At 44.1% G+C, this 13,017-nt stretch overlaps 1 protein-coding gene across 1 annotated transcript; it reads right to left on the minus strand.

Moving 5' to 3' along the window:
• Positions 1-7,501: 7,501 nt before the first annotated feature.
• LOC124595684 (cuticle protein 19.8-like) lies at positions 7,502-10,877 on the minus strand. Its single transcript, XM_047134542.1, has 2 exons — positions 10,841-10,877; positions 7,502-8,299 (listed from the first exon to the last, which is right to left on the minus strand). Exons 1-2 carry the CDS (start codon positions 10,850-10,852, stop codon positions 7,601-7,603), a joined length of 711 nt encoding a protein of 236 aa, XP_046990498.1. The 5' UTR covers positions 10,853-10,877; the 3' UTR covers positions 7,502-7,600.
• Positions 10,878-13,017: the final 2,140 nt, after the last annotated feature.

Genomic DNA, 13,017 nt, shown 5'->3' on the forward strand with positions numbered 1-13,017 from the left:
GTGGCTGGAATTCGAAAAATGCTATTGAGAAATTTTGGAAAATAGGGGTAATGTTAAAACTACTTGGAAAAAAGAAGATGGCAACATCCAAGCACACTCTACATAACTTCAGCCATTGATTTAGCCGACTTAAAGAAACTTGAAATAGGAAACTCAAGAGCGATAGAAAAAGTTAGTCTCACCTGCTCACTCAGATATTGCTCATGAGTTTCGAGATATTGCAGCTTGCAATGTTTATCAGTTTTTCATTGAGATGTCTGTTTGCACCTTCACATTGCTAGATTTGACAGTGTATCCTGAAGACTCCTGTACATTTTTGGAGAAGGATCTGATTGAAACATCAAGCCTACTGGCTTTGGAATCTGCTGGTGGACTTAATTGGTGGGTTGAGCTCAGAGCATGTCAGAGTCTGCAGCAACTCGCTATGTCTGGAGATGGGAATTGTTTGTTGCATGCTGCATCTCTTGTAATGTTATCCAGGCAGGCTCAGGGAGGATGAAAGGTCTTGTTACAGCCTCCTTTGACAACCCAGAATTTGAAGGTCTTATCTGGAAGACCCAGGGAAAATTAAGTGTCTTGTCACAACCTCCACTGACAGTTCAGAATTTGAAGAGCAATAATCATTGCAGTAGAATTGCCATAATGAGCAAAATTCCATTGATCCATCTTTCATAAGCTGTGAAATCTTGTGATACTCAACATAGTGCCATAGTTAATTGCATGAAGCCATCCAGCATACTCTGTCCATTAAGTACTGAGTGTGCATATTAATCAAGATTGTCCCCCATGTGCACCCAGAATACATGAACTGAACTTACAAAGGAAATAGATAACTAGTTATGTACATCTTAATACCATAATGATTTGTCCAGAAAAACATATAATTCCATCTGCATGTGCCTTATCCAAAATGCTTATGTGATATACAGTCAGTAGAAATGGTTATCCCCTAATGTGTAACGCTTCTCAGTAAAGTTATGGTCTCATTTCAATCAGTTGCTTAAACAAATAAATAGTTAATCGTAATTCTGGTAGCAATTGTCCATGTTACGTATCCATCCCGATCTTAAAGCACATCGCATAAATGAAAGATTTGTATCCAGTTTTCTAGTTACATCCATGTATCTGTCTGGCAAGAATGCTGTAACCACATATACCACATATTGCAGCATTATGAATAACCAAGATCACTACCATACTTATACTAACTACAATCACTTCCTATGAATGTTAATGAAAACAGAAAAATACCACTGACAGAATTCACTGAACAGATGCAAATCCAAGCTTATGAGAATATCAAAGAAATACCTACACTACAGTAAAGAAAGCGAAGTAGTACCTGCCATAAAACATCACCGTCTCCCTGACCACATAACACTTCAAGATTCAATAGACAAGATTACTTTAAATGGTGTATATCATTACCAATGGCAAAGATCAATGGCAAAAATCACTTATTCTAAGTACGATATAACACCTCAAATGCCTAAAAATGAAAGTCTCTCAGTTGCACTACACTCTACAAAATACTTGTTACAAGCCAGTATTCAGAATTGCAGAAAATACACAAAAATATATTCCTCCACAAGCAAACTTTAACTCTTCTCCAGAAAATTTTCTATATTGTTTGATTTTATGATAAACTGCATGAAAACTTACAAGACAGCACTTTTCTGAAATCTTTTACTTATATAAAGTCTCTGAACTGATAGTTTCACAAATACATTCCGACAATCACTGCACCTTACGGTGGACGTGAATATTGGCAATTAAATTTGTTGTCCTACGTTTGCGCAAGGAACGCTCGAAAAATCGTCTGTTCTGCAAGCTGTTACTATTAAGATAATAATGAAACTGTCAAAAATAAAATTATATTTACCGTACTTGTGATGTGCAATGCAAGTGGTATCTTATCAATTTTCAAAAAATGCTTCTACAGCACACAACTTTCGATGTACAGTGCTAGTATACAAACACACTGATAAAGGTAAAGACTGAAGAACGAGGAAATAAACTTAACGACTGATAAATGAGAACAAAGACTCCAAGTATAACTATGCTCCCTTAACAACAATTCACCCTTTCATGAAGTTCTCACAACTAGAACCGTTAGCAAAAATCTATCTTAATTGTTTTCCTGTATAAAATTACTTTCCTTGACACGTATTTCAATTATAAGACAAATCCATATGCTTCACTATAAAACTTTTTACAGTAAACTTTAACCATACGCAATGCTCTAACAACAAGAAACTACACAATTACGAATATATAAAAAAAAGCTGGATTATCTTAGAAAACTTCCCTTCTGACGTTCTTGCGTTCATATCATCTCATTTCCACAAAATTTTTCCTCAGAGTAAATTAATGCAAAATACTTTTCAAATAATGCCGCCTCCACTACACAGCAGGTCAGCTTCCATCCTTCTCAAAGCAAGTACATAGCAAGACTGTCTGGCGCACACTAACTGCTACTCCGACAAAGTAAAACTAACCTCCCTGACCAAGATCTATGACCCCAAGAACAGACTTACAAAGAATTTGGTTATATCGATATGACAGATGTTAGGTACATTTATTAGATTCGCAATTTCATTCACATTTATGGCCAAACTACCTGAAAATTGATATGGCAAATAGAACAGTATCCTTTTAACTTATACTGAGTCAGGGGGAAAACTAAATCTAACTGTCCGTAAAAACAGCGTGATAACGACGGTGACGGTTGCACAATTGTAGCAAATCATTTCCAGCCTCTGTTCGTAGTATTCGTTAACGGCTACAGTGGAGGTGGTTATCGGTATCCAGGGAAAGGAGGCTTTCTTCAGGTTGGGGATGATGTGCTGGTCTTTCCCTGATCGAAAAGTGTAGAGTGTGGGAATGCTAGGCTGATTTCAAGAGCGAGTAATTTTTCTTGACGACCGAAGTTTTCCAGCACCTGGTGGAAATAACTTCTGAAGGTCTTGGCAGGAATTAGAACATTATAGCGACGATCTATCAGCGGGAGTAGGAATTCACTAACGTTGGTCCACAACTGAAACCCCTGAAGATCACAGCAGTTTTGTGAAGCAGACTGTAGGTTGCGAAATCGGGGAAACGACTGGCAGCCCTCGTCTAATGTGCGAGTATAAGACGTGAAACCTGCGGGGAGATGCTGGTGTTTTGCTGTTGTACTTCTGAACTGAGGAAGTGCTGATTCTTCATGATCAATCAAGCTATTTCTTGCAGTTTCAAAACCTGTGAAAATCCGAGAATGCGTTCGCGCACGCAGGCGTGAATTTGTGGATGAGTCGTATCAGTTTTTTATAGGTAAGTGCTGCTGTTTAGGGAATGAGTTCATGCTCAGTAGACGGAGTCCTTGAACTATGTTGAGAAGACAAACAACTAGCTGGACCGAGCTGTTCAGTGAGCAAGATGCACTTTAGTTGAAGAAACCATATTCGTTTCCATAGCAATTTGAGCACGCTGTTTTTGTGTGATTTGTAGTGGCAACTTCTGCCACCGAATGTAACAGCAGCACCAAATGTAGTGGGAAGAGGTAGAAGGCTCCATATTAAAATTTGTCAGAGGTTTCCAAGTGATTTATTGTTTCCAACTACAGTGCCACTTTCCGCTCTGTCTGTGTTACCGGGACCCGCAATGCTGAGGACACAACTTTGCTGACTCCAAAACGGCTTGGCATGGAATGACTGCCTCAGCGACCCATGCACACACTGCTGTGTGTCGCCTTGTACATCCTCGACGTCAGGATGTGCCAACAGTCGACTCAGCGGTCTTCGCCCCTGCTGCCTCAGCGCCGCTCGCTGGGAGCCGCAACTGGTTCACTGCACGCTTCTTTGCCGTCATGGTTCAGATCACGGGCGACAACAAGTGCCTATGATCCAGGGTCCGAATCTGCGGCCCTCGCCCTGGATGTCTCCAGTGCAGGTTGGGAGCCAACAAGTCTGCCCGCAGTAGCGAGCAGTGGAGTGGCCTGTCGCTGGCTGGCTACGGACCCTGCGTCAGCCTCAGAGGGCTGAACCAGCGACCCACCAGGGACTGGAATGCTGGCGCCCCATCTGCTGCAGCGTGTAGCCGGTGGTGAGACACGCCCCGCCATCCAGGAGAGCTGCCACGCTTGAATGCCTTGTTAGAAAACCAGCACCTATTTACACGCAGCTGTGCACCTCTGTTTTGCTAACGCACCACTTCGAGTCACGTACTTACAAAACCTGTGTTGCACCAGTGGGCCCCTTCTGCCTGTAACTTGCGACATGCAAACTGCTGTGTTTACTCTTTTCAGTGGTTTGACGGCCCTGTGGCCTCCATTCTGCTTCGCAATCGCTGGTCAGTGTAACTTACTGTCAACAGGCCCGCACCTGGCTGTAACTTGTGTGCTCAGAAACGTTGCACCAAATCTAACTTTCCTATCTTATACTGTGGTGCCACTACAGATTTTTCCCAATTGCCTTTAAGTTGTATTTTACGGACTTTTTTGTGGAATTAGCGAGCAGAAGTTGCTACGACTCAACTGGAGTAGGTTTATGACCTGATAGCGATATACATACAGCATTCCATTCCAGTGGTCGGATTTCGGAATCTTCCTTAGAGCTGTTAGACAGCTCTAGGGCTTCAACTATTGACGTTGGAGTATTGAGAAGTGTCACCCTTCTCGTGCGTCAAAACGAGTTTGGCGACCCTTATTTAAATTGGCTATAATGGTATAGTAGTACAGAGAATAAATGCAAGTCCACCGATAATTTTTTCCGCTTAAATCAGTGGAGTAGTACATGGCATAACTTGTCCTGCGCGCTGCACATACTCGTACATAGGGGGTCAAAACTTAAGGACGGAAGTAACTTTCACATGATGTCTCAAATGAAGTGTGACACATCTCAATGAAACTTGTGCCATACACAGAAAGAACTGCTGCAGTATAGCACGGAATGTAGCCAAAAGAAATACGCAGTGAGACAAACAGAAATGCCACTTTTATTCAAAGACGGTAACTACACTGGTCATCACGGTTTATGATGGCTCCCAGAGACATGGTTCTCATGGTGGCCCCCTGATACATGGTTCTTAATAAGGTGCATGATCATCACGGATGGCAGTGCATGTTCTGCAATTTGCTCCCTTGTCGGACACAAGGCTGATAAGGAGTTCTTATTGTGGGGTGTTGTGTTATGTCACCAGTGCGGTTGACAACTGCTGGATGGTTCGTAGTGCATGTGGACGTTCTGCAATACGGCTCCCCAACTTCTCGGTGGGATTTAAGTCCAGGGAACGATCAGGCCTGTCCATTCGCCAAATATCCTCTCGTTCTAAGAGCTTCTTCACCTGCACAATTCGATATCGTCGCGCATTGTCGCCCATAACATGAAGTCAGGGCCAAATGTACCACTCAGAAGACACTTGTGGGAAAGCAGTACAGTATTATAACAGCGTTGACCGATGAATGTTCCTTGTTAATAGATTTGGAGATCAGTACGTCTCTGCAACATTATGTATCTCCACACTGTTTCACCTAGAACGTCAAAGCGATCATGTTCGAAAATGAATCTGGATACCTTATGTGTTCCCACCTCTCGCCATACGAGGGTACTTCGAGAATCACAACTCAGACAATCTGCTCTCATCCGAGAAGAAGACACGACTCTACTCCTCATTGGTTCAGAGCCTATGATGTTGGCACCATTTGCAAACGGTGCCGCATGGGCGTCCACGGAACACAATGCACTGGTCACCAGGCAAAGAGACCATACCCGCTGCTTGTCACTTTGGAGCGTGGGATTGCGTGTCTTGCAATCTTGTTAAATGTGGTTCCAATTGCACCCTCTGTTTGACGTAGATCCCGTCTTGTCTGTTGCACAATGTTGTGGTCATATGCCAGTGTAGTTTATTGTGGTCGATCACATCTCGGGCAACAGTGCCTGTGGTTCTTAACGCCTGCCATAGATGTGGAAAAATGCTGTGAGCAATACCAAAGTCCTACGCTAACCTTCGTCCTTTTTCCAGTTACCCGCTGATGTTTCCCCTTGCGAAGTCATCCAAATGTTGTCTCCGGACCATGTTGTAACGGAGAACACCACCGCAGTGCGTCGAAACTTCTCACTGATTGACACATGCTGTCTTTTCCGACTTCTTCATCTGCCTCGCGTTGCGCCATTTGGCGCTATAGTAACCATAACGTCATGCCACGTGACGTCCAGCTTTCTGTGCACGACTGGGAGACCTCTGGCAACATTCTCTCGCGCTTTTAGTCATTTTTAACGAATAGTTGATATGTTATGGTACTTTATCTAATAAATACTTAAATCTTGCAGAGCAGTGTAGGTATGAGTGTGTAGATTCTAGATGCCGTTGCGTATAGGTATTCGCGTGACGCCACAGAAGCTCCGAGGAAAAATGAACAGAACGTTTCACAGTCTCATTACTTTTTCGAGACACTTTCCATATTGACACTCATATGATAGAACATTCAGTGTCGTGTATTCTCGCCAGTGGAAATGACGGTTCATTCCATTTGTAAATTGTAAAATATATGCTGCTGCTGTGGCTGTAACTGCATCGGATTTTTTTATTGTGCAATATCTTTACTTGTTATGAGTAAATACTGATAGTGCTCGCCCGGTTGACCGTGCGGTCTAACGCACGGCTTTCCGGACTGGGAAGGAGCGCCTTGACCCCGGCACGAATCCGCCCGGCGGGTTTGTGTCGAGGTCCGGTGAACCGGCCAGTCTGTGGATGGTTTTTAGGCGGTTTTCCATTTGCCTCGACGAATGCGGGTTCCCCTTATTCCGCCTCAGCTACACTATGTCGGCGATTGCTGCGCAAACAAGTTCTCCACGTACACGTACACCACCATTACCCTACCACGCAAACATAGGGGTTACACTCGTCTGGTGTGAGACGTTCTCTGGGGGGGGCACCGGGGACCGAACCGCACAATAACCATGGGTTCGGTGTGGGGTGGCGGAGGGGTGAAGTGGACTGCGGTAGTCGTCGTGGGGTTGTGGACCACTGCGGCTGCGGCGCGTACGCAGCCTCTCGGTCGCTCCTAGGTCCCCGGTAACATACAATATAAATACTGACAGTAAGAGATAGTTCTATTTCGGATTAGGTACCAAGCATAGTTGGATTATAAAATATTGACCAAAGTACCTACTGTAAAAGACGAGATTCAAATTATAAACGTTTTATGGTAGGTAACACAACCATTATATTCGGCTGCCATAGCATGGTACTGAAGAAGTGGTGAGAGAAAACTGAACCTCTGTTTCCCGTCTCCACCGTTGCCACATCGTTTACACAAACAGATCGCTGACCTTCCAGAAGGAGAGTGGTTTCACATTTGACAAAGGATATTGACGTTTTAAACCTGAAACCACTTCGCATTGTGTGGTATAATATATATTCTGGTTACTAAAATGAATATAAAACAGACGTAAGCTGGTCACTGGTAAAGGAGTTTGTGAATAGGACTGAGGACAATTACCAATGCTGTACACAAGTAAAATATGAGTCAACGCCTTTATTTACACGACATAAATACAGATATGGCCAGCAGATTTCCACAGAAGCAGCTACAATATGTGATTGATAGCCATAAAATGATTTAGCGGAGGTAAGTTCTAGCATAGGGGTAGATAGGAGCAGCGTATGCAGCCCTGGCGAAGGGGGCGGCGGCGTAGGTGGCGTAGGCGGGGACTGCGATGGCTGGCCTGGCGATGGGGGCTGCTGCGATGGCGGGGGCGGCGACGGCGGTCCTAACCACAGGGGCGGTTGCCACGGCGGGGGCGGCAATGGCAGCCCTTGCTACGGTGGGGGCGACCACGGCGACGGGAGCGGGCGCGGGGGCGGCGACTGGCGGGTGGACTCCGCCCTCCTTGTGCACGACGGCGTTGAAGCCGTTGACGGGGTCTGCGGTGTAGTCGACGGTGCGCACGGAGCCGTCAGGCTCGACCAGGCTGTAGCTGCCCTGGACGACGTCTCCGTCGCGGCTCTCCTGGTGGGTCTTGGAGTCGCCGGTGAGCGCGTCGGACACGCTGTAGCCGTAGCTGTACTGCGGGTGCGGGTCGTACTCGGCGGCGGCCACGGCTGCGGGGGCGGCGGCAGCTACCGGCACTGCGGCGGTTCTCACGGCGGGGGCGGCGACGGCCACAGGGGCAGCGCGGACGGCGGGGGCGGCGACGACGGCGGGGGCGGCGGCGTAAGCGGGAGCGGTGTAAGCGCGGGCGGCGTACGGGGCGTACACCGCGGGAGCGTCCAGGTAGATGGCGCGGGCCACAGCCACCACCGCCGCGAAGATGATCACCTGCACAGTAATTTGGCAGTTGGTGTATGCTACTTAATCCGCTTGTAGAGAACATTGCTGTTTATTCTAAGTGATATCATACATCCATTGCATTTTACTGAAAGTAAGATCTTCAAATTTTCTTTCAAATCGTAATTAAAGTCTAAAACTATTGTTTTTGGCAAGTGTGACGATCGTTTGCGTGAAAGGGTGAAAAGTGAAGCCCATCACAAGGGCGACAAGTGTAGTTGTAAAAGCAACAGGCCTTCCCATATGGTCAGAAATTGTGAAAAAACAACTTATCAGCAAGTGGCCCTGTCATGCTTCACATAGGTCAACCAATGAAGAAAGTAGTTGGCTATGGTTGTTATGATACGATATCTATGTTTATGGTTGAGACATGGAGATATACCATTGTTGAAAATATGTGCCAGCTCCAGAGAGTTTTCCCACATCCATCAACAGTAGGATGCACCCAGTGTCCACCCATTAAGAATACTGTTTCATGTCGCATAGTTCTCCCTCAGTCGAAGTAATGACTCTACATGTACTGTTAAGGTAGGGGTGTATTATAACAGCTGTAATACGCCCACATACTATTTATCGATTTATGTTTGGTCATTCCTTACTATAGTGAGGCTGGTTACAAAGTTAGGCATCGGGCAATCATAAGTAGCCAGTTTTTGAGGGCGAACGTACTCCTAACATGCGCCGGTAACTGAAGTTCTGACAGAGAGCCTACAGCACATGCCCTATATATTCTTCCACATTCTTCTATGATTCATTCGCTTCCAAATTGTCGTAGTAATAAAGAGGTTGTAATACGCTAACACTTTTGTATGACACAGTTCCAATTTAAATTCAAGTATCAAGTCCCTACTTGTTCTGATCGCACTCACACTACAATTACAGCCACATCTATCACCAGCTTATATGAGTTTACTATCGCTGCTTCATTACTGTACGATTGCCCGACACGAAATTAATCCTGAGCTTCAAAATTCCCAAATTTCTCACACACATAAGTGTCCTACTCGCGTGATGGCTCTGATGCGATTGAGTATAACCTTTCCTTCAGATACTTAACTTTTCTACGAAATCCCGAAACTTTTCTACGAGATCACGGAAAGCGCGGGCATTTGAGATCCGCCCTGCAAGTATGTTCTAGCTCGACTGAGTCACTCCTTCCCGCCAAACGATCTCCAAGAGTCTATTTGACCTGCTAGAACCATGGGGCATCTCCACCAGCGACACTGCTGCGCTATAGCAAAGTAAGGTAAGTTGTAGATTCGATCCTTCAAGTGTAGGATCAGTATTTCTACCCGTACGCTGGTTGGACGGTTCAATATTAACGGGCACACTAAGCGACGTCCTATCCTTGTGCGCATCAGAGGTAGTTTTTTAACTGAACCTATAGTGCGGTCTCGAACGGTCGTTAGTATGACAATATTGTACATAAGTTTGAAAATTCTTTACTGTTTTTCGTCCTCTACTATGCAGTTTTAGTCGTTGTCTTCTTGATTGTAAAAGAGAAACAGTGGGTTACAAATCACTGGCAATATCAAGAAATCAGTCAGAGACCCAAATGTTGAAAGATGTTTAAAATAGCTTATACCATTCTAAGGCGAGAGCATGAACGAACAGAGCGGTAGAGAAGCAATTATATGGAGATAGGTAAGGAATCTAGTATGTAAGCCAGCTAGGTGGCCGAGCGGCTCTAGGCGCTACAGTCTGCAACCGCGCGACCTCTACGGTCGCAGGTTCGAATCCTGCCTCGGGCAGGATGTGTGTGATGTCCTTAGGTTAGTTAGGTTTAAGTAGTTCGAAGTTCTGTGGGACTGATGACGTCAGAAGTTAAGTCCCATAGGGCGCAGAGCCATTTAAACCATCTAGTGTGTAAAGGTAGACTTACTGTGTGCAAGAGAAGTCTAGATTCTAAGAAATCATTGCTCAGTAACGTGGAAGATACAAGAGCTGATACAATTCACAGACTATTTCTGACCTGTCCAAGAGAGGCAGTGGGACAGATTGCGATTTACAGGTAAATATATAATAAAGACTGTAATCTCCTTGAACTTCAAATGCAAATCACCATACATTTTGAACACTGACTGACACAGACATAGACATAATTGTGAAATGTAAAGTGACACCGCATACGGCTCCTTTTCGATACAACAGCGTACGAGCACCAGAGAACTATCTAAGTTGTTTTCCTCTAGCTTTCACTTCCAAACATGCGAGGACTAAAAATTCAAAAATATTTGATTTGACTCTAGCGTCACTAGTGATGGAAAATGAAGCACTAATATGCCATTTGAGTTTCCATGAATAATGACCTAAGTGTTGGCGTATGCGCACTAATATAGTCGGCCCAAGCACGTTAGACGGTTACGGACACGTATTGATGCTAATGGATGCCAACCGCATGATTAAAAATTAACAGTCACTGTAAACAGTGAGAAGTACCGCCGCTGCTTCCTCGGTTTGGTGCATCACACAGCACTTAAGTTTTCGAACCACAGAAGATGGATTTGCAGAGCCACTGATGCGCTGGCCTACCTTGCAAGCCATGTCGTTGTCCAGACGCTCGACGAACTCTGCTGCTGTGTCCTCGACGGCTGGCTTTTATAGCGCGCACCGCTCGAACAGATGGCCGAGTAGCCTGCCTCCTTAAATTTTCCATCAGGCACCTGCCACGGTACACAGCCGCCTGTGCCATAACTTCAGAGGACGACCAGCTAGTGCGCCTTATGGTCGTAACACGCCCATTGTGGTTGCAATACTCACTTCAGCATCTGCAGGCTTCGATGCAGCTACAGCAGTGGAAGTCAGTTTAAAGGGAGGATTCCAACAAAAGTAGTTAACACTGTCTGAAAAAGACGTATCGAATTTATTATGAAAGTAGTAGATAGATATAAGACATATACAATCAATATATATTTACATAGATTCTTTCGTATCATGAGTAACAAAATAAGAAGTTCGCATTTCCCGGATGAATTTCCATCCATAAACACACTGACTGTCCTGCTGTGTTACTGCATTGTTAAGTAAGTACTTTTTCCAATCTCCATGTTTCCTAATTACATCAAAAATTCTTTTTGGCATTGATTTTGTTATTGTTGTTGTTGTGGCTTTCAGTCTTGAGACTGGTTTGATGCAGCTCTCCATGCTACTCTATCCTGTGCAAGCTGCTTCATCTCCCAGTATCTACTGCAGCCTACATCATCCTGAATCTGCTTAGTGTATTCATCTCTTGGTCTCCCTCTACGATTTTTACCCTCTACGCTGCCCTCCAATACTAAATTGGTGATCCTTTGATGCCTCAGAACATGTCCTACCAACCGATCCCTTCTTCTAGTCAAGTTGTGCCACAAACTCCTCTTCTCCCCAATTCTATTCAACACATCCTCATTAGTTATGTGATCTACCCATCTAATCTTCAGCATTCTTCTGTAGCACCACATTTCGAATGCTTCTATTCTCTTCATTTCCAAATTATTTATCGTCCATGTTTCACTTCCATACATGGCTACACTCCATACAAATACTTTCAGAAACGACTTCCTGATACTTAAATCTATACTCGATGTTAACAAATTTCTCACCTTCAGAAGAGTCTGCATTTCATATCCTCTCTACTTCGACCATCATCAGTTATTTTGCTCCCCAAATAGCAAAACTCCTTTACTACTTCAAGTGTCCCATTTCCTAATCTAATTCCTTCAGCGTCACCCGACTTAATTCGACTACATTCCATTATCCTCGTTTTGCTTGTGTTGATGTTCATCTTATATCCTTCTTTCAAGACACTGTCCATTCCGATCAACTGCTCTTCCAAGTCCTTTGCTGTCTCTGACAGAATTACAATGTCATCATACAGTGCATTTTGTTACGGTTTGTAATTCTTGCAGGGAAACTGTCGCCCACTCTTCTCATATCGCTCTTTGCAGCTCACATACAGCCTCAGATTGCCTTCCATTGTGATAAACATGCCAAAGGTTTTCCCAGTGTATCAAATCCGGGCTACGTGCAGTCAAGAGAAATACATGTATATCTTTATCTTCAAACCACTTTTGGTCGAAACAGAGTCATATACAAATGCATTTTCTTGTTGAAACATTTAGCTTTCGTTCCCTAGATCCTAGTTCTGTATCTAGCACTTCAATGAACATGTTAAGAGTTCATTCTAGTGTTCAGGCAAACAATGGGTGATTTATCTTTAGTGCAGAAGGCTGCCAAAATCATAACTCTTCCACGACAAAAATTTCTACTCATTCTTACCTGCTGTTCTGTTCTTGGATTCATGCCAGTCTCACTGAAATCCACACAGTCCATCTAAATTAAACTTCTTTTCATCACTGACAATCATTTCATCCCATTCCGAACTCCTTGAGATATGTTTTTCAGCAAAATGTTTATGCTTGGTTGTTAGAGCAGATATTTGTCATGTTAAAAAATTTGTCGTACATGTCTGGCAGTTACTGGCAACTGTAAATCAGCAACAAATCGAGAAGAACAAGTTGTATCCCTTGTTTTGTCCAAAAGTAACCATTTCTATGCGTCAGATGATTTTCTACTTTGCCCGTACTTTCCGTTCAGCACAGAATAACTAAATTATCAATCAATGTACTTGAATGGTTCAAATTCTTTGCGATTTGACAATTAGAGTTTACATTTAGTTTTAAGCAATGATTTTTGGTTTTTCTGCAAATGACGAACGTTTTCCGTTTGGC

Source organism: Schistocerca americana, chromosome 2 (genome assembly GCF_021461395.2).
Source record: "Schistocerca americana isolate TAMUIC-IGC-003095 chromosome 2, iqSchAmer2.1, whole genome shotgun sequence".
Taxonomy (NCBI): Eukaryota; Metazoa; Arthropoda; class Insecta; order Orthoptera; family Acrididae; genus Schistocerca; species Schistocerca americana.